The sequence below is a fragment of the Ochotona curzoniae genome, unplaced genomic scaffold (assembly GCF_017591425.1).
Source record: "Ochotona curzoniae isolate NIBS_2020 unplaced genomic scaffold, NIBS_Ocur_1.0 contig_3520, whole genome shotgun sequence".
Taxonomy (NCBI): Eukaryota; Metazoa; Chordata; class Mammalia; order Lagomorpha; family Ochotonidae; genus Ochotona; species Ochotona curzoniae.
In genome coordinates, this window is record NW_024465894.1 from 15926253 (window position 1) to 15947061 (window position 20809).

Here is a 20809-nt window from a genome sequence, read left to right on the forward strand (position 1 = left end):
AGAGGCTAGCCCCTGAATGGGCTGTCCTCAGAGCCTCTGCAAGCACGGGCACGGCCACCTGTGTCGACAGAGATTTCAGTGACTAGCCTACTGCTTCAACAAAATTTCAGCAACTCACACATTTCAACATTTAATTTAATGCCCATGTCCTTCTTTGTTTTTTATGTTTCTAATTGTAAAGCACATTGATTCTTCTTGAGTTAAAAAGAAATCATTAAAATAAGTTAAATAAATAAAGCAAACAAAAAGAATGCTAGGAAATGTAACACGTGGTTTAAGGCATGAAGTCCTAAAGCCAAAATGATCACTGAAAGAAATTCTGCCTAAAGTCATTACTAAAGACAAATCTATTTCTTAAGTGGTAGGCTAACTCCTAAAAAGGGTCAAAATTATAGCTCATAATTGAGCACAATGCGTGCATACACCTCAAGCTCAGTCTTGTTTAAACGCAATCATCATCCTTGGTTTACGGGCTCTCCCTCTCTCTCCCAGTTTTTGCTGTAAGCCTGTGGGCCACCTCAGAGCTTGCGCGGACAGGGCCAGACACAAATACAGCACAGACAGGCTGGGTTAGTTACCAGTTCTTTCCGCAGCTGTATGAGTTCCTCCTTCTTCTGCTCCTCCTCCTGCTGTCTGGCTTCCTCCAGCTGCTGGAGCTTGAGTGCCTCAACTTCAGCCATCCTCTTCTCCAGCTCCTGCCGCTCCTTTGCTCTCTTTTCAGTGGCCAGCTGAAATGGTTCCTGAACTACAGAACCAGAAAGGTCCTCTGAGCACAGAAACAGAGAAAATATTGGTGTGCACAATTACTCCAAAAACCTATTCCCCATCCCCATTGGACTGAGCAAATTGCAGACACATTGCAGCAGAAAAATTGAGTGTTAGATAAATAAATTTACCTTTAAGACATAATTTTCAAGTAGATATATGAGCATAGTAATTCACTGAATATAATTTTTTATATAAAATGTTTTGCACATGTGCACTGGTGAATATTTTCCAAATTATTTTCATCAAGGCATCTTTTCCCCCAAAACAGGTATTACAACTACAAATAAACACAAGCATATTTGAGCTTAATTATAAAAGCGTAATTAAATCTGCATTTTTATAAATTTCCATGGTTTTATTTGAGGCACAGAGAGCATGCTCCCATCTGCTGATTTACACCCCAAAGGCCTAAAATGTCTGTGTGAGGGTGCTGAGCTATGAGCTGGGAACGTAAGCCAGGACTCTAGGGTGACAGCAGGAAGCCAATTACTCAGCCAAATACCTTCCTCTAAAACTATTTCATTTTTCTACATATGGCAATATTTGACTATTTTAATTGAAAATGTTTACCTAAATAGGTCTCCAATTTGGCATAATTCTCTAATCTTACTATCCCCATATCCAGGCAGAAGGAAGGATGGGAAGAAGCAGTGATTCTGTGCTTTGAATTGCATCAGAATTACACACACAGCTATAACTTTGACATTGCAGTATGCTGCAAAAATGCAACTATTCATATTTCTTGTTTTTTTTCTTTATAAATTTAAAAATTATAAATGCACTGAACCATTGGAAATTTATAAAAGACTAATTTTTGATAGGAGTTTATTTATTTATTTATTTATTGGTAGGAGTTTAAACAAGTTGTCATTGTTGCCCTTAAGAGTTTTATTTTTTTTTTTAAGATTTTTTTTTTATTGGAAAGTCAGATATACAAAGAGGAGGAGAGACAGAGAGGAAGATCTTCCGTCCGATGATTCACTCCCCAAGTGACCGCAATGGCTGAAGCTGAGCCGATCCTAAGCCAGGAGCCAGGAACTTCCTTCCAGGTCTCCCTCACGGGTGCAGGGTCCCAAGGCTTTGGGCCATCCTCAACTGCTTTCCCAGGCCACAAGCAGGGAGCTAGATGGGAAGTGGAGCTACTGGGATTAGAATCAGCGCCCATATGGGATCCCAGGGCATTCAAGGCAAGGACTTTAGCCACTAGGCTATCGCACCAGCCCTGTCTTAGAGTTTATTATGTGTCTGTTTTAAAAAAAGAAAGACGGGCCGAGTTCTGAGGAAACCTCAGTTGGGGAGAGAGAAACCTCAGACAAGTCCTAGAATTATCTGAGTTGCAGGGGCCCTTAGAGATCATCCAGATCCACAGAGGTGAAGCAATTGGCTAAAAACACACTGATTTTGAGACAGATAAAGAATTACAACTTTAGAATACATTGCCCAGTGCTTAAGAAATCAAATATTTAGTATCTAAGGCTTGCTTCAAGATAAACTCCAGGAAGACATCTGGTTCTTACATACTTGCTATATGTGGGTGAGGCAAGCCTATTACTAATGATGAAATACTACTTGCTTCTGCTAAGGCTTGAATTCTATCAAACCAGCCCCAGTACATTCTACAGCTCAACAAAGATGCTGGTTCAACTCAGGGTAGAGAGGAAAAAATGCTACCAACCCCTAAAGTCAAAAGTTCTGGTTGCCAAAGTGTTGTATACAACTAGCATCCCAGTATTTACTCCCCCAGGAAGTCTGAAAATTGTGCCCCACACCCCCAAAGCACAGGATACTACCAGCAGCTGGCCTTTTCTCTTTCTTGGGCACAAAGGGCTCCTGTGAGGTGACAGTGTTTGGACGAGCCTTGAAGCAAGCTGCTTCCTTTTGCTGTTTCAGTTCTTCCTCCAACTGTAGGAAAGAAAATGAATTGGGTAAGCAACTCCACAACTTTCACGACTACCACCTCAACAACTTAAGTTCTATTGTCCTTGAACCTCTTCGATAAGACAAATGATTCAATAAAAATATTAGTTAAACCCCATGCATGCACACATTTCTTAATGACTATTATCAGTCTGAAAATAGCTGAACCCACTGAAAACTTGAATCTTAATGATTTTCTTCTTTTACGAAACTGGTGTTATAGCTCAGCAACTTAAGGTACAGACCAGGATGCTGGTGGGCACCAGCTCAAAGAGTCTTGGCTGCTTGACTTCTGATGCAGCTCTTTACTGGGGTTCTGGAAAAGCAGCAGACGATGGCCTAAGTACTTGGGCCCCTACACCACGTGAAAGACCTGAAAAAAGTTCCTGGCTCTGGCCTGAATCAGGTCCTGTCACTGCAGCTATTTGGTGGAGCAGTGGCTCTCTCTGTAAGACCGCCTTTCAAGTGAATACAAAAATCATTAACTGAAAGCAAAAAAGAGAAAGAGAAGTTTGGTGATATTTGAAAGTTGGCCATTTGTCACCATTATGGAACCACTGTTAATTTGTCCTATTCTTATACTCTTTTTTTTTTTTCCTAATTGGAAAGTCAGATACACAGAGAAGAGAAGACAAAAGGCTCTTCCATCCATGCTTCACTCCCCAAGTGGCCACAACAGTCCAAACTGAGCCAGGAGACAGGAGCCTCTCCCAGGTCTCCCATGAGGTGCAAGGTCCCAAGGCTTTGGGCCATCCTTGACTGCTTTCCCAGGACAGAAGCAGATAGCTGGATGGGAAGTGGGGTGTCCAGGATATGAACCGGTGCCCATATGGAATCCCGGCACGTACAAGGTAAGGACTTTGGCCACTAGACTACAGTTTTAGGCCCATGTCCTTATATTTTTAATATAATCTAGGATAGGTTATAACATAAATATACTGATAAATTAAGAACCTAAAGGAAATTCTTCCAACTGGACAGAATTAGACTCTATTAAACCAGCCAACAAGCAATTAATTGTTTCTAATCTCCTGTTATCTTATACTTGCTATATACAAGCATAGTATATACCTTGCTGAAAATCTCTTATAGAAGAGAAACATGACTTTAACAGAACAGATAAAATAGACCCTAAACAGATTCTTTTTTTTTTGAAACTGCAATTTTCTTTTTTTTTTAAATTAATTAATTAATTTTTTTAAATTGTTATTAACATTGTATTATGTGATACAGTTTTATAGGCACTGGGGATTCCCCCCACCTAAACAGATTCTTGGCACGGCACGGTAGCCTAGTGGCTAAAGTCCTCGCCTTGCATGTACTGGGATCCTGTATGGGCACCACTTCTAATCCCATCTGCTCTGCTTCCTTTCCAGCTTTCTGCTTGTGGCCTGAGAAAGCAGCAGAGGACAGCCCAATGCCTTGGGACCCTGCACCCATGAGGGAGACCTGGAAGAGGCTCCTGGCTACTGGGTTCGGATTGGCTCAGCTCTTGGCCTTTGTGGCCACTAAGGGGGCAAATCAGTGTATAGAAGATCTTCATCTCTGTATCTCCTGCTCTCTTATATATGCCTTTCCAATAAAAAGTAATAAATCTTAAAGAAAAAAAAAAAAGGATTCTTGACTCAAAGCCTGTTTTCACTTTTCTTAAGTGACCTCTTAGGAGCAAGGATTGTCAAACTGACTTGCAAGCCAAAACCAGCTTGCAACCCTTTTCTATATAGTCCATGAGCTAAGAGAGCTTTCTACATTTTTACAGGGTTGGAAACACACATGCATGCATACACACAGCATATGAAAGAGATCATATGCAACTTATAAAGCCTAACATACTTATTACTCCCTAGCTCTTTACAGAAAAAAACAGGCTACCTCAGAATCACAGTGAAAGCCTTGGGAATACCCAGTGCTCATCCTGGATTTCAGGGTCCGCCCATCTACCCGACCAAGCAGCTACCACCGTGGCCGTGCTGTCGTCCCCACCTGGTGCTTCCAGTTCTGTGCCTTCACAGCGCCTCTTCTGTCAGTCTCCAGGCAGAAAGGTTCAATTTGCGTCACACTCTTGACCTTCTTCTCTGGCAGGTTAATGGTGTCAAAATGAGGCAAGGGATGTGCTTTGAACTTGGGAACCTAATGGGGAAAAAAGCCTGAGATTGAAAACACAGAGCTTGACCCAGTTGGCTTAGCCCCTCACCTGTCTCCGCCTTTGCCTTTGATGTGGCCTAGTATCCCTGGCTCATGCAGACCAGTCAGTGTATGAGCCTAGCTCAGCATGACCTGTGCTCCATCCTGATTTCTGTTCTTCCTTTTGAATTTGAGGTTTGTTCCCTTCCGACTGGTGCAAGCAAAAATTACAGTGGGTGAGGGTTGGTTGGGCTTTGCCACAGCATCATCTGGCAGAGGCTGGCACTGGGGGCTAAATCTATCAAGTTAAACTCCAGAACCACCTGGATTACATAATCAGGGAGTGGCCCGAGAGGGAAATTGTGGCACCTCCCTCTTGGGTTATCACTCCCACTGGAGAGCATGAAAACCATGACAGGGTCACGGGTGGCTAGACAGAAAGGCACCTGCCAGTATGTGTTTTGTGCTGGACAGTAAGGTTGGTTGGGTTGAACTAGGCTTCAATGCCCATTGACATGTGTGAGAGCTGAATGGGATGTGGCACAGACTGAACAAGTCTGCTGCACATACTGGCAAGCACGGGAACCAGGGTAGGGGGCAGGTCTGGTTGGGGTTATGAGGAGTCGCCCTAAGTAGGCTGCAGCTCCCACTGGTTTGTGTCAGGGTCGAGTATGAAGTGAGCAGGATCAGGCTGGACTGCAACAATCATTGGTTCGTATGGAAGACAGAGCTGGAAACAGAACTGCAACGACCAGCATGTACATAAGCTGATTGGGACAATGGACGGTGCCGGACCCTGTATTGGCAAGCACACACAAAAATCAGGTCTGGAATCACCTCAGACAAAGTTTCTTTGAAGATCCCTCCAACTAAACTGCTGATCTCAGAACTCCAACCATAAAAACACTATGTCAACCAGTGGATTCTGAATAGATTTCATTGTGCTTGGAATGGTGAGATTGGCAGCAATTCAGAACTATTGAACTATCAAAACTGCTGGAGCAGGACCCTCAGAGCATGCCCCACGTTGGGGACCTGGAATGGGTAGAAGCTTGGGTGGGGCTTCTCCCTTTGTTTCTCCCTTGACCCCAGATACTGGGGGAAAAATGATGATATTAGTGTGGAAACAATGGTATAACCCATTTTCTTGTAGCCCTTGATCCTTTGTACCCTAATCAACTATGTAAGATTATAAAGTAAGTAATCATTAATATCTTGACAATAGGAAGCTGGTCTCTGCCACTGTCCATGCCCACAATGATGGACATATGACTGTTCATGAAGAACTAGAGTATAGTATAATAATTTAGGGGAACTCAGTGAGGGGGAAGAGTACTGGGGAGGGGCTTTGGGAAATACCAGGGCTTTTGGAACTGTATCATAAAATGATAATAATAATGAAGGCTGTGTAATAAAATAAAAATAATCATAATCATAATAAAAAAGAAAACAAAACAAAACACAGAGCTTGATAGCCAGGAATAATTGACAACTACTCCAGAATATTTAGACGAAACTGAGAAGCAGGGTTATTAAGTTTTCAAAATAGCACAGTCTAGCAGAAAAGAATAACAGGCTCAAAATAAGATCTAGGTTTTCCTTCCAACATTGGCGGTAACTGTCAAAGGATTAGCCCTAGTCACTTAACCTGCATGTGCCAGAAAGATGACTTGAAATATTTATATTTCATAGCATTCCTAGAGAATCAAAGGAAGGCAGTGATTTTACAGTTATAAAAGTGCTACAAAAAGGTTATCTTTGAAGGATCAAAGAATATGATGCCACCTGCAGACATGAAAACACCTACTTCTCCTTTCTGCAGTTCTTTTATTTTCTTCTCCTTCTGCAACTGTCGTTCTTTGTCACGAGAGTCAAAGGAGAAAGGGCATATTTCCACAGTTCTTGCCTCTGGCATCTGGGGCTTAAAAGGCACTCCATAATGGGGCACAGGCTGAGCTTTTATTACCACTGGTTCGTCTTCTTCCTAAGAGAAACAGCACATTTTAGAAACCCATCTATCCTACTCCACAGAGGATGCAGGCAGGAGACATTCTGTGAGATAAGTCATTAATTAACACAAGTCATTCAATCGCTTAGGTGTCTTAGCTTCTTTTTAAGGAGTAATAGCTAAGTCACCTGCTCCCTTACAGAAGTAAGAGCAATATGAAAGGTACTGGGCAAAAAGATAACATAATATCTTTAAAAATCCACAGCTTTCCACTGGAATGTTTTAAAGAAATAAATGAAATCAAGCAGCATGAATAAAATGAAGATCAAACAGTCTAACTAAGCACAAACTACCTCTTCTTGGATCCAGCCTCAGACTCTTCTAAAACATGTGACTGGGAGCTAATGATTGCCAACCCCAAAATAGGACCAAGTAAGTTATTCAGGTTGAAGCTGGTAACATAAGATTACTGTGTATTTAAGTTTCAAACAAACCTATAAAAAGGCTTATGCTTGAGATCTGCTATAAAACTACCCTAACTTTGGATATCTATAGATAAAATGAGGAACATACCAAGAAACTAGCTCCATCAATGATTCTATGAAACATCACACAGTAATCTATGCTTTCCTTTTGCTAACGGAGATAGGAAAGAGCAAATGTAATGATTAAGTATGAATTTTTAAAATCCCTCATTGACTAGTGACAATAACGACAACAAAATAAAGTGCGAGGTTTAGAAACTTTTTATCCATATTACAAAGACAGGGTAATTTTCAGTGCTGCAGAAGCAGCAAGGCTCCACCGACAGCCCAAAGAGTCACACCATGGTCAACTGCTGTATAAGCTTCACCTACGAGTAGCTGTTTCTGTACTCCAGTGTGAGGACCATTAGGTGAGCTTTAGACTGACTATAGAGAATTCCCAGCACATCACCTCATCTTCTTTGGCGGGCATTCGGATTCTGTTCTTGAGTGCAAACGCTGGTGACTTGGGCACAGTGATTGGAAGCACCTTCTTTTCAGGAACACCCTGGAAGGAAGAAGAAACTCAGATGTCCCAGAACACTATCTACAAAGTTTTGCGAAAGATTAAATTCCTTGTCTTAAAAAGTTCCTCATCAGGAATCACAGCAGTTGGTTCCAGCATGTTGTTTCCTGACTAGAACAAAGCAAATCCAGTCTGAGGTGACACCCCAGAGGTGGATAATCACAAGAGAAGAGCAGAAGACAACAAAGACTGTGATGTACTCATATTTACATATAATTTTCACCAAAAATCTTTACATAGGAGAAACACCCACAACAGAAGGCAAATGAACACTCTTTACGGTATAACGACACAGAAAAGATCAGTGTGTTTCAGTTTAGATATAATCTTCAAACATTTTTAATCTACTTAACATCTAAACATATGAAGAACTAGAGTCGACTTTTCTATTTTTGTAGCCAAATGCAAAATTTAGCACATTTACTTATTTAGATATTTATCTCTGCCTGTTAGACTATGAGTTTCTTTCTTTTTTTTTAAAAAAGATTTGTTTATTTATTGGAAAGTCAGAGATAAAGAGAGCAGGAAAGACAGAGAGGAAGATCTTCCGTCCGATGATTCACTCCCCAAGTGACCACAACGGCCGATGCTGTGCCGATCCGAAGTCAGGATCCAAGAACTTCTTCCGGGTCTCCCACACGGGTGCAGGGTCCCAAAGCTTTGGGCCGTTCTCCACTGCTTTCCTAGGCCACAAGCAGGGAGCTGGATGGGAAGTGGAGCTGCCGGGATTAGAATCAGCGCCCATATGGGATCCCAGGGCGTTCAAGGCGAGGACTTTAGCCAATAGGCCACGCCGCCGGGCCCTAGACTATGAGTTTCATCAATTACTAGCACTTAACAAAGACATTTTCTAGTAGAAGGTGTTCAGTAAATGTTGAATGCACCCCCTAAGAGTAAGCACATACTTGACTAACAGAATTTATGTCCTGGAACTCTAAAAGGATGTCTCAGGAGACATCATCTTAATTCCAACAATACTGTGACTGCTCAAAACATGTCTGGAATGTCTCTCTTGGAGTGGCTTTCAATGTCACTTTTTGGAACGTGCAAGGTGTTATTTTATCTTCCAAAACTTGCCATCCCCGAGATCGTGGACTACTCAGAAGTTTTAATTCCAAATGACTCCTAACTGGCTTTTTTTTAAACATTTATTTATTTTGGGCCTAGCGCAATGGCCTAGCGTGTAAAGTCCTTGCCTTGAACGCGCTGGGATCCCATATGGGCGCTGGTTTTAATTTCTAGCAGCCCCACTTCCCATCCAGCTCCCTGCTTGTGGCCTGAGAAAGCAATACAGGACGGCCCAAAACCTTAGGACCCTGCACCTGTGTGGAAGACCTGGAGGAAAGGTTCTGGCTCCTGGCTTCAGATCAGGGCAGCACCGGCCGTTGTGGTCACTTGGGGAGTGAATCATCAGATGGAAATCTTCCTGTCTCTCCTCCTCTCTGTATATCCGCCTTTCCCAAAATAAATAAATAAATCTTAAAAAAAAAAAAAAAAGATAAATGTACCACCTGATTGAACGTGGAAAAAAGATGAAAAAAGCAAGGATACAGGATCTGTACTAGCCAGCTGTTTCCAACCTATGTGATGCTGGGCTTATCAGATAACCTTCCAGGCCTCAGGGGTTTTAAAGTAACTGAAATAAATATCTGAGGACATAGTCGGTCCTAAACTTGTCTCCCATTTTGGATTCCTCCCCCCTTCTCTACATCCACTCAGCAGGAAACTTACATTAGGAACAATGGAAATCTGTAATAAGTAAACCATGAAGGAAATACTTATTGAGATGAATCACATAAGTGGCTGAGGGAGAGGAAAGGCTGATTTATGAGTATCATCTTCGCAGCAACTGCCAATGCACATCTACCTCCATCAGTTAGAGTCTGAAAGGAAAGAAATCGAGTTTCCAGAGACAGTACTTTGTTACTTTTAAGCTGCCAAGAAGGTGAGCAATGTGGCACAGCAGCATAAGTCCTTGGAATACCTACAGTGCTTGCTAAAGTGGCTGCTCACCCTTGGGGCAGCAGATGTGAGTCCTTCTCACAAATATGAAGGACTCAGAAGGAGTCGGTGTTCCCAGTTTTGGTTAGGTCAAGTCCCAGCTGCTTGCAGGCACTTGGGAAATAAAACAGAAGATGGAAAATCTCTCCTCTCATTCTTCCAAATAACTAAATGTGTAAGACAACTAAAACTAAAAACTAGAAGGCCCAGTGCAGTAGTCTAGTGGCTAAAGGCCCTGTCTTACACACCGAGATCCCAAATGGCCACTGGTTCACATCCCAGCTGTTCCACTTCCCATCCAGCTCCCTGCTTGTGGCCTGGGAGAGCAGTGGAGGACAGCCCAGAGCCTTGAGAGCAGCATCCACGTGAGAGCTAGAGAAAGCTCCTGGCTTCAGATCAACTCAGCTCTGGCCGTTGTGGCCACTTGAGGAGTGAATCAGCACACAGAATATCTTTCTCTCTGTAAATCTGATTTTCCAATAAAAATAAATCAATCTTTAAAAAAAAATTTTTTTTTAAAGATATGCTTTACCAGACAATCAAAGACTGAAGGACAAGGGCCATATCTTGTTCCATTTTTGAATGCACAGTGGCTAACACAAACCAGAAAGCATCAGCTGGTCCATCTCAGCTTATACTGTCCACTCAGACATCCTGCACTGTTGTGGTCACCATGCCAACTGCTAGACTGCAAGCAGACATACACATGAGGTCCCTGCTCACAGAGAGCTAACATTCTAATGGGACTTACACATCAAATGTACACATCACAAGTACTCTGAAGAAATCCAGCAGAACAATGTTCCTGGGTGGCCGCCTGGTAAGTGTTTCGAAGAGGCAATGTGTGATCAGAAGTGGGCAATGGATAGACGATACATTCAGAAAGAACCTCCAGAATAAAGATTAGAGGTGTTGTATGATGCTTTTCCTAAGACAAGGTATGTCCCCAAGTGCTCTAGAACATGTGTGCAGGCTTCACAGGAAATTACCAGGAATTTATCTCAGAGAGAATGAAAGAAAAAAAAAAGCCTGCCGGTTTCCAAGCCATCCTTAAAATATCTAGGCTAAAATTACTCACTGGCCTCACTGACACTACATCCACCTCCCTGGTGCCCCAGCTCCCCAGCGAGATGTCGGCACCAAGTTCACATTTCACACGCTCATGCTCAGGCTTTCATTACTTCACCTCTGCCCCAAGAGCCGTTTTTAATCTCTGCTTCATGGCCCACTGCAGCCCAGCCCATCTCTCATCAACCCTGTTGTCTTTTTGCCACCTACAAACCACAAGCAGAGAGTACAAGAAGCACCTTAAGGACACAAGGAAATGCAGCTTCTGCCCTAGGGGACACAGGTCACGGAGCAAAAGAGGTGGATAACTGTGCTGGGCCAGGCTCTGGGAGGCAGGCTCTGGGAGGCAGGCTCTTCAGACCTGCACTAAGAGTCCAACACTAGAAGCTAAATTATTCTAATCTCATTTCTGCTGCCTACTTTTTTTTAAAGGTAAAAACAGAAAAAGAGACAAGACAGATATATCTTCCATCCACTGGCTTACTCCCCAAACGCCTCTAAAGGCAGGACTGGGAGAGTCAGAAGCAAAAAGAAAAAAAGTCAATCTGGGTCTTTCAGAGGGAGGGAGAGACCTGAGTATCATTGTTCTTCCCAGCATGTGCATTACCAGGAAGCTGGACCAGAAGCAGAGACAGGACTTAACCCTAGGCACTTGCACAGGGGATGTGGGCACCCCAAGTGGCCCAGCACTGTGGCACAAAGTTAAGGTGCTGCCTACAATAAAAGCATCCCATATGGGTGCCGGTTCATGTCCCAACTGCCCCATTCCCATCCAACTCCCTGCTTGTGGCCTGGGAAAGCAGCAGAGGATGACCCAAAGCCTTGAGTCACTGCATCCGTGTGGAAGACCCTGAAGAGGCTATTGGCTCTAGGCTTTAGAGCAGCTCAGCTGTGGCTGCTGTGGCTCTTTAGAGAGTGAATCAGTGGATGGAAGACACTCTCTATCTCTCCTCTCTGTATATCTCTCTTTCCAATAAATAAATCCTAAATAAATAAATAGTCCTGTGCAGAGCAGGGAACATCCCTCTACCAGTTTGGGCTAACTTACTTTTTTTTTAAATTATTTTTTTATTAGAAAGATTTACAAAGAGGGGGAGAGACAGAGAGGAAGATCTTCTGTCCATTGATTCATTCCCCAAGTGGCCACAAAGGCCAGAGCTGAGCTGATCCAAAACTGGGAGCCAGGAACCTCTTCTGGGTCTCCCATGCGGGTGCAGGGTCCCAAGGTTTTGCGCAGTTCTTGACTGCTTTCCCAGGCCACAAGCAGGGAGCTGGATGGGAAGTGGGTCTGCCAGGATTAGAACCTGTGCCCATACAGGATCCTGGCACATGCAAGGCGAGGACTTTAGTCACCAGGCTATTGCGCCAGGCCTGGATGACTTATATCCGAGTTAAAAGAATTCTATTTCTTTACACTTAAATTTCTCAAAATTTATTTTCATTTTATTTGAAAATCAGAGAGACAGAGAAAAGATCTTCTAGTAACTGGTTCACTCTCCAAGTGACGGTAATAGCTCCCTTAAAGTTAAATTTTAACTTCTTGGGCCCATATACTTATTGAATGCCTTATGAGTTATATATATAACTTGCTTATACCTCAACTGAAATGAGGTATAACCAAATTCATCCACTTAAAAGGAGTTGTCAAAAATAATGAGTTAATGTAGTCATTTCAGCTGGCCTTTGAATCCACTGGTTCCATACTAGTGTATTCAATCCACTGCACACGAAAAATATTTGTATTCATACTAAGCCGAAGACTTGTTTTCTTGTCACTATTTCCTAAACAAGAGAATATTTACTATACGGTAAACTACATAAGATTTCATTGTACTAGGCATTATAAGCAATCTAGGAAGACATGTATAGCTTATTTGGAAATACTATTTCATAAGAGACTTGAGTGTCTGCAGCATTTGATATCTGCAGGGGGTCCTGTTACCAATTCCCCACAGTGTTGAGATATAACTGCATGAGAACAAGGAACAGAGCAATGTCTGGTATACAGAAGAAGTATCAGTGATCATGACACCAATGAGGACAACTACTACCATATGATGTCAAGGCTTCTCAAGTCAGACACTATATCCTTTTTAATGCGCTTTCTAAATTTCCTTCCTCTCTATTCCTATTGCACTTCCGTCTACTTTACATTACTGATATGTATGCCATATCCCTGTCTGTTAAAATCCACTTCCATTATGTCTCTTCATTATCTATATTCAGTTCCTAAGGTGATGCCCTGCTCAAAGTCTCCACTCCAACATTTGTGAAAAGGCTGATATTTCATCCAAATAGGACCCTTTTATTAGGCCCCAGCGCCTCAACTATTCTTACCACAACATCTTCCAATATCTTAGTAGGGCAAGGTCTAGAATGAAACTCAAATTGCTCATCCTCTGATTTCTTCTTTGATTCTCGCTCCTGGATTCTCTTCTCAATTTCCAAATCAAAACCAATAGGCTGAGTGGATGGTTTCACAGGTGGCTTCTTGGGCAAGATGGGCCCACCTTCAAGAATTCTGGGATCAATTTCTCGTGCTTTGAATTTGTATCTGTAAATGGGAGTTAAGACAATCATTAAAAAAAAAACCTTTGAAATAAGATAAAAATTACATAAGCAACAAAACATGAAAATTAAGACTACCCCACATGCACAATAAAATCTCAACTTTTTCCATAGCCATTATTTTTAACCTCTTCAGCAAATTAATCAGTCCAAACATGCCATCCTGAAAAACACAAAATGGAATGGAAGGATGAAGACTTGAACTCATTCCTCTGACAGGACACAGTCTCTGCAGGTGAGCACAAGAAGCATGATAGGGAACAGCCCAGAACAGGCCATGGAAAGATACCTACTGGCATACATTTGGCACAGATTGGGGGCAGATCAGGCTGAACCAGTTCACATCACCTACTGGTGAATCTGAGCACCAGAACAAAGTGTGGGTTGGGCCAGGTTTGGTCGCAACAAAAAACCAGTGCACATTATGTAATAACAAGGTGGGAAGAGCCATACCAGATGTGGCCACAGCATCCAAAGAGCACATGTGAAAACCAGGGAGGGAGGGGGCGAAGCTGGCAGGGGAAATGTGGGCTCCCCTGCTGGACAATCACTCCCCCTGGAGAGCGTGGGTTGAGATGGGGACACACCAGACCAGGCATGGTTACAACACCTGTGGGCCTCATGTGAGCTAGATCAGGTAAAAACTAGGTTGGACTGACTTCTGACTGGTGCAAGCAAAAATTACAGTGGGTGAGGGTTGGTTGGGTTTTGCTGTACTCTCAGCTGGCAGAGGCTGGCACTAGGGGCTAAATCTATCAAGTTAAACTCCAGAACCACCTGGATTACATAATCAGGGAGTGGGAGTGGCCTAGAAAGGAAACAGTGGCACCTCCCTCTTGGGTTACCATCCCCACTGGAGAGCATGAAAGCCATGACAGGGTCAGGTTAGACAGAAAGGCACCCAAAAGCATGTGTGTGGACTGGATAGTGGAGCTTGTTAGATGGAACTAGGCTTCAATGCCCATTGACATGTATGAGAGCTGAATGGGATGTGGCACAGACTGCTGCACATACTGGCAAGCACGGGAACCAGGGTAGGGGCGGGCCTGGTGGGAGTTATTGTGGGTCACTCCGACTAAGCTGCAGCTCCCACTGGTTTATGTGAGGGTTGAGTGTGTGCTGGGCAGAATCAGGCTGGACTGCAACACCCATTGATTCCAGTGGAAGACAGGGCTGGAAAAAGAAATCAACCTAGCAATTGCAACCACCAGCTGATGGGGTGATGGACTGTACCAGGCCTTGTACTTGCAAGTACACTCAAGAATCTGGTCTGGGATCACCTCAGACAAATTTTCTTTGGGGATCTCCCCAATCTAACTGCCGAACTCAGAACCCTATCCATGAAGAGCAGTGCAGGTTCCATGGTCTGCCATGGAGCATAAGTGCCAGAGCTGAGCTTCCTAAGAGGCTCAGACAGAGCAGTGGAGAGCATAACCAGATGCACATGGAGGATATGGCAGCCTATCAGAACCTGCAGAGGATACCTGGCACCACAGCAGAGGACAGAACAAATCAACCAACCTCCCCAGTCATATGTTGGCAGTGAAAAACAGGGCAGAGAGACTCTAAGGTGGACTAAGTGGATTCTGCAGTGACCTCATCATGCTTGGAATGGTGAGATTGGCACCAATTCAGAACTGTTGAACTATCAAAACCACTTGAGCAAGACCCTCGGAGCATGCCCCTCATCAGGGACCTGGGATGAGTGGGAGGTTGGGTGGGGTTTCTCCCTTTATCTCCTCCTTCACCCCAGATACAGGGGAAAAACAGTGGAACTAATAATCTTACCCACTTTCCTGTAGCCCTTGAACCTTTGTGCCCTAATTAACTATGTAAAGATTATCAAAAATAAAGAAAAAAATGGGGAAAAAAAAGAGATGAACTCACATGCTAACCACAACTATGTTCAGTTTATTCCACTGATTACAGCTCTAACAATCCCTTCTGTAGGCATAAAAGGATCAGTGAGATCTACCTAAACAAACCTCAGAGGACGTTCCTTAAATGGAATTTTAAATACTCCCGTAAAGATTTTTGCATTAATTTGTAGTTGCTGATTTAATTTATAGAGTCCACCTCTGTATCCCCAATTCCAGTTCTTTAATGATAGCAGCAAGGCCACAAACCTGTAGAGTCTACAACTCAAATGCCATACATTTTCTTAAAAAAAAAGTTGTCTTGGCCCAGCGAGGTAGCCTAGTGCCTAAAGTCCTTGCCTTGCACATGCCAGGATCCCACATGGGCGGCAGTTCTAATCCCTGCAGCCCCACTTCCCATCCAGCTCCATGCCTGTGCCCTGGGAGAGCAGTCGAGAATGGCTCAAAGCCTTGGGACCCTGCACCTACATGGGAGACCCAGAGGAGGCTCCTGGTTCCTAATTTCGAATTGCCTCAGCTCTGGCTGTTGTGGCCATTTGGGGATTGAATCAATGGACAGAAGATCTTCCTCTCTGTCTCTCCCCATCTCTGTATATCTTTCTAACAAAAAATAAATAAATCTTAAAATGGGGGACCATGTTGTGGCATGGTGGGTAAAATTATTGCTTATGTCACCAGCATCCCATGTGGAGGCACATTCAAGTTCCAGATGCTCCACTTCCAATCCAGCACCCCGCTAATGGCTTGACTGGCAAAAATGACGAAGCAGCAGAGATGGCCCAAGCACCTGGGCCTCTGCATGCAAACAGGAGATTTGGAAGAAGCTCCTGGTTGCTGTTTTCAGCCTAGTCCAGCACTAGCTATTGTAGCTATCTGGGGCGTAAACCGGCAGATAGAAAATTATGCTCTCCATGTGTTTTTTCCTGAATTCTTTCAAGATAAATAAAGCTTAAAAGACAAAAAGAAAGAAAAGAAAGGTAGGTAAGTAGCTAGCTAGAGACACAGGTGGTTGTCCTTTCAGGAATGAGAAGAGAGCAGGCCAACTCCTGGCCCCTTTCCCAGCCAGCAGCACTCACTGTTGCAGTTTCTCGAGCTCCTCAGCCTCCTGCTCTGCTGCGCTTTTGTAGGCAATCGGCCTTGTTCGGTGCTTGGTTTGTAGGACAGGAGTCTGTGGGTCTCTGGAGAGCTTGATCACAGAAGGCTTGGAGGGTAACGGGTCTGTAAAGCAAGGTCATAGACATCTATTGGATCTTCAGGTCACAGGTAGCTCAAAGAGGCAACCCAGAGATATATGAGCTAACACAATGTGGCTGGCCCTCCACACTCAGGCCTCTTCCTATTGCTACTGAACAGTAGGATTAAGGTGGCTCTGGGTAAATCCTGTTGTCATCTTCTGAACTCAGAATCCATTCACGCCTGATGGGGCTCCTTATCATTGCACAGCCCTGTACCTTTTATTAGCAATGCAACTGTTTTGTTATTGACAAACAAAATTTTTGTTTATATTCAAATAAGACCTTTCTAAAGATAAAATAACTCAGTTTTATGAATTTTCTAAAAGCATCTATAATAAAACATCATGATAATTTCTCATAGAAAACAAAACAAATGTCAAATCATCCATATTAAGGCCATCATCACCTCTCATAGAAAACATCAATCTGGAATGGGAAAAGTTCATCATTTTCATAATCTATTAAATAGTCATTCAACTCAGATATATAATTTGAAAAGTCATACTGAATATTTAAATTGACATTAGACTAATAAAAGACATTTTATCATTTTCTTAGCATCAATTTGACAAAACCTTTTGGGCCACTAGAATGTAGTAGTAGTATGCAGAAATGCTGCAGTTACACACGACTTGGCTACCTAACACAGTGTTAACATTGCCTCCCAGGTATCAAAGCTAAAAACAATCCAATTACACCTTTCCAGAATATAAGCCCTAGACTCTCCATTACTATCATACAGCACCTTCATTCCTCAGACTTCCCCACCTTCTCTCTCACAGAAATGTTCACTAAGAAACAATCACAAGAGCCCTGCGCCATGGCCTAGCGGCTAAAGCCCTCTCCTTGAACGTGCCTGGATACTATATGGGTACAGGTTCTAATCCCGGTGCCCCACTTCCCATCCAGCTCCTTGCTTGTGGCCTAGGAAAGCAGTCGAGGACAGCCCAAAGCCTTGGGACCCTGCAACCGTGTGGGAGACCCTGAGGAAGTTCCTGGCTCCTGGCTTCAGATCAGCTCAGCTCTGGCCACTGCAGTCACTTGGGGAGTGAATTAGTGGACGGAAGATCTTCCTCTCTGTCTCTCCTCCTCTCTACATATATCTGACTTTGCAATAAAAATATTAAAAAAAAAAAAAAAAAAACCACTATCACAATCCCCTACAACTTGACAAGACCCACAAGCATCTGCACCCATTCTTCTCCTTCTTCATTCTTCTTTCACCCCATCTCTACTATGAACTCTCAGGGCATGACCTTGACAGGAAACTTACTAATATCCTCCTTTTTGCTCCTCAGATGGTATCTGTTAGGGGTTCGTTTATGGAAGGCTTCCACCTGCTGCGCAAGGGGCACATATGTAGAAGCTGCTTCATCAAATGTTCTTTTCTTTCCTTGGGACAGGTTGAAAGGCTTGATGATAGTACAACCCCTAGTCACTCGTGCCTGCAAAGAGAAAAGTTAGCCACAATTATACTCTGAAGTTTATCAGTACTTAGCTAAGAATTAAACCAGATTATTTCCATCTTTTAAATAAAGTGAGGGAGAGGGAGGCTCTAGCATTGAAACTACCGTTGTGAAATAGCAAACGTGATTTTTCTCAAGCAAGTAAGTGTTTTAAAGCTACCAAAAGCAAGCTTTCTTAGAATTAAAAGGAGAAAAAAGCTATAAAGGCATCCCAATCCTAAAGTAACAACCAAAAAAGCTTGACCAGGCTCCTAGGTGGGCCTTAATCAGAATCTCTCCATTTACCCCATTAGCTGATGTAAAGCCCACCCCCTGCCTCACTAACTGTGATGCAACCAGCTTCTGAGTGGTACAAAACTCTTTAAAACATATGTAAAGCAGAGATGACCAGTTCTAAAATTATCATTCTGTGCTGTTTTGGTAATAAAAATGCACAGGATTTAAGTTATCTTTCCTGTTTTTCCTATAAACCCTCCTATATTTAATACATACAACTGTGCAGACACAGTTTTGTTTTTTTTTACAACAACACAAATCTCTGTACCTACAATTTGGCACACATAATTCTAAAAGTGAGAAATTAGACTATCTAGGTTCAAAGTATGTGCTTCTCTTGACTATACTATTATACACAGTGATCACAAATGTTACATCTGAAATCCTAACTGAATTAATGACAGGAATACTCAGTCCATCAATTTACAGGAGATGGGGGATGCTTTCGTAGTTCAGACGTAAAGTCCACTTCCTTATATTCCTCCTGGTTCTTAGGCTGTTGTTTGATTCGCTCATTTGTGTGGAAGTGGAAGTCAACTGATTTGGTTGTCTGGATCACTGGTTTTTTCACAGGTTGCCCTGAGTGAGGAACACAGTAAAACATAAGAACATTAAGAATAAAAACATAATGGAGGAGCAAAGGAAGACAAAGTGAATATTGCTATGTTAGATTTGCATCTACAAATCATACCAAATCTGTTGAATACTAATTTTAAAAAAATCAAAAGCACTACCAAGTCGTTTTGGTATCACCATGGATCTAACGGTTCAGCATTTACATGTCATCCAAAAGTGCATACATAATCTTCAGGGACATTAATACATATATCATATCCATTGAGGAATTTTGAATTGAGTCCCTTCCATCGGGAACAAATTACAGAGGTTAACACAGGACAAATTCTGTCTTGGGGATCGGCACTGCTGTGCAGCAAGAGAAGCCACTACCCAAGACACCAGCTTCCCACACGTGAGCTCCAGTTCATATCCCAGGGACTCTGCTTCTGATCTACTTCACTGCTAATGCAACCAAAGAAGGCTCAAAGTGCTTAGTGCCTGCTACCCACACGGGAGACCTGGATGCAGTTTCAGTGTGGCCTAGCCTCTGCAGCCACTTTGGAAGTGAACCAGTCTTTCTTCCTCAGTGTTACCCTAACCTATTTTTAAAAAGATTTATTTATCTTTATTGGAAAGTCAGATTTGCAGAGAGAAGGAGATGCAGAAAGAAAGATTTTTCTTCTACTGGTTCACTCCACAAGCGGCTGCAACGGCAGGAACTGAGTCGATCCAGGAGCCAGTAGCTTCTTCGGGTCTCCTACGTGGGTGCAGGGTCCCAGGGCTTTGATTCATCCTCTACCGTTTTCCTAGGCCACAAGCAGGGAGCTGGAATGAAAGTGGAGCAGCCGGGATACAAACCAGTGCCCATATGGGATCACAGCACATGCAAGACAAGGACTTTAGCCACTAGGGCAAAGTGCTTTGCCCCCTATAGGGGGCAACCTTTAGCACAATACAATAAACCTTTAGCATAAATACAATAAATATTTCAAGAAAAACAAAACAAAAAACATCTTTCAGGTGTGATCACAGTTCTAGAAAAGGTCACTACCTCCCCAGGGGAGGGGAGGATCGGCAAAATCCCAGGCCCCACTCCCCACCACTGGCCTGAGTGCTTTTTGGACCAATACAACAGATGCAAACAACCGGGTGGTGTGACTCCCCAGAGGAGGGGAGGCCCTGGGCAAAGCCCTCGGGCCGCACAGCGGCATGCTCCGGGTACTTGGGGATGTAGGTTAACATTTGATCTAGGGGATGGCACAGGTGGGGGCAAGCAGGGACCTGAGGGTTCATGTCCAGGTGAAGAAGGACTCTGAGGGTCTTCAATGGACAAGGCCACTGTATTTAAGTGCTAGATGACAGAGCCCAACAATGAGAGTCGGAACAGGTAATGTGAGGCTGGTCCATGACACTAATCAGCACATGAGTGAATTAAGTTTGGGAGCAGAATCTGTGGGGGAGTATATGGGCTCACTCATGTGGAACAGCAGTCTCCGTGAGGTTGCCAATGCAATGGGTGCTGAATCAGTCCCAGGGAGTGGGGCATCCAGAGGGGTTTAGGTCGCTTAGTCCAGGTCCTTAGGCTGGCCTGCAAGAACTAGATCTCCCCAGTGGAAATGACAGAGTAGTGCACGGCTAGTCCAGATCCATATAGCAGAAATGGCAGCCCTCTGTGGCCTTCAAAAGACATCTGTTACCATAGCAGAGGAAGGCAAACAGAAGAGATTGGACAACTACCCCAGCCCAACAGACAACAAATACCTGGGCAAATAGAGACTCTAAGGTGGACTATGTCAGCCAAGAGACATTGAACATGTTCCCTCACCCTTTTGACCGGCAAAATCAACAACATTTCAGATCTAAACCACCTGGGCAGAACTGTCACGACATACGCAACATCAGGACCCTGGGTCCATATTGGGTGGCCATTTCCCATCCCCGGGTATTGGGGTG

At 43.4% G+C, this 20809-nt stretch overlaps 1 protein-coding gene across 4 annotated transcripts in view; it reads right to left on the reverse strand.

Moving 5' to 3' along the window:
• TPX2 (TPX2 microtubule nucleation factor) overlaps positions 1-20809 on the reverse strand; it is a 45810-nt gene that overhangs the window by 1314 nt on the left and 23687 nt on the right. For 3 of the 4 annotated variants that reach the window (XM_040981671.1, XM_040981673.1, XM_040981669.1), the window contains 9 exons: positions 18726-18877; positions 17830-18001; positions 16398-16539; positions 13214-13430; positions 7694-7789; positions 6617-6793; positions 4669-4815; positions 2559-2670; positions 579-766 (listed from right to left, as the gene is read on the reverse strand). In XM_040981671.1, coding sequence (XP_040837605.1) covers positions 579-766; positions 2559-2670; positions 4669-4815; positions 6617-6793; positions 7694-7789; positions 13214-13430; positions 16398-16539; positions 17830-18001; positions 18726-18877 — 1403 coding nt within the window. The remainder of the gene's footprint in view (positions 1-578; positions 767-2558; positions 2671-4668; positions 4816-6616; positions 6794-7693; positions 7790-13213; positions 13431-16397; positions 16540-17829; positions 18002-18725; positions 18878-20809) is intronic. The other variant, XM_040981672.1, reaches the window with a different exon arrangement.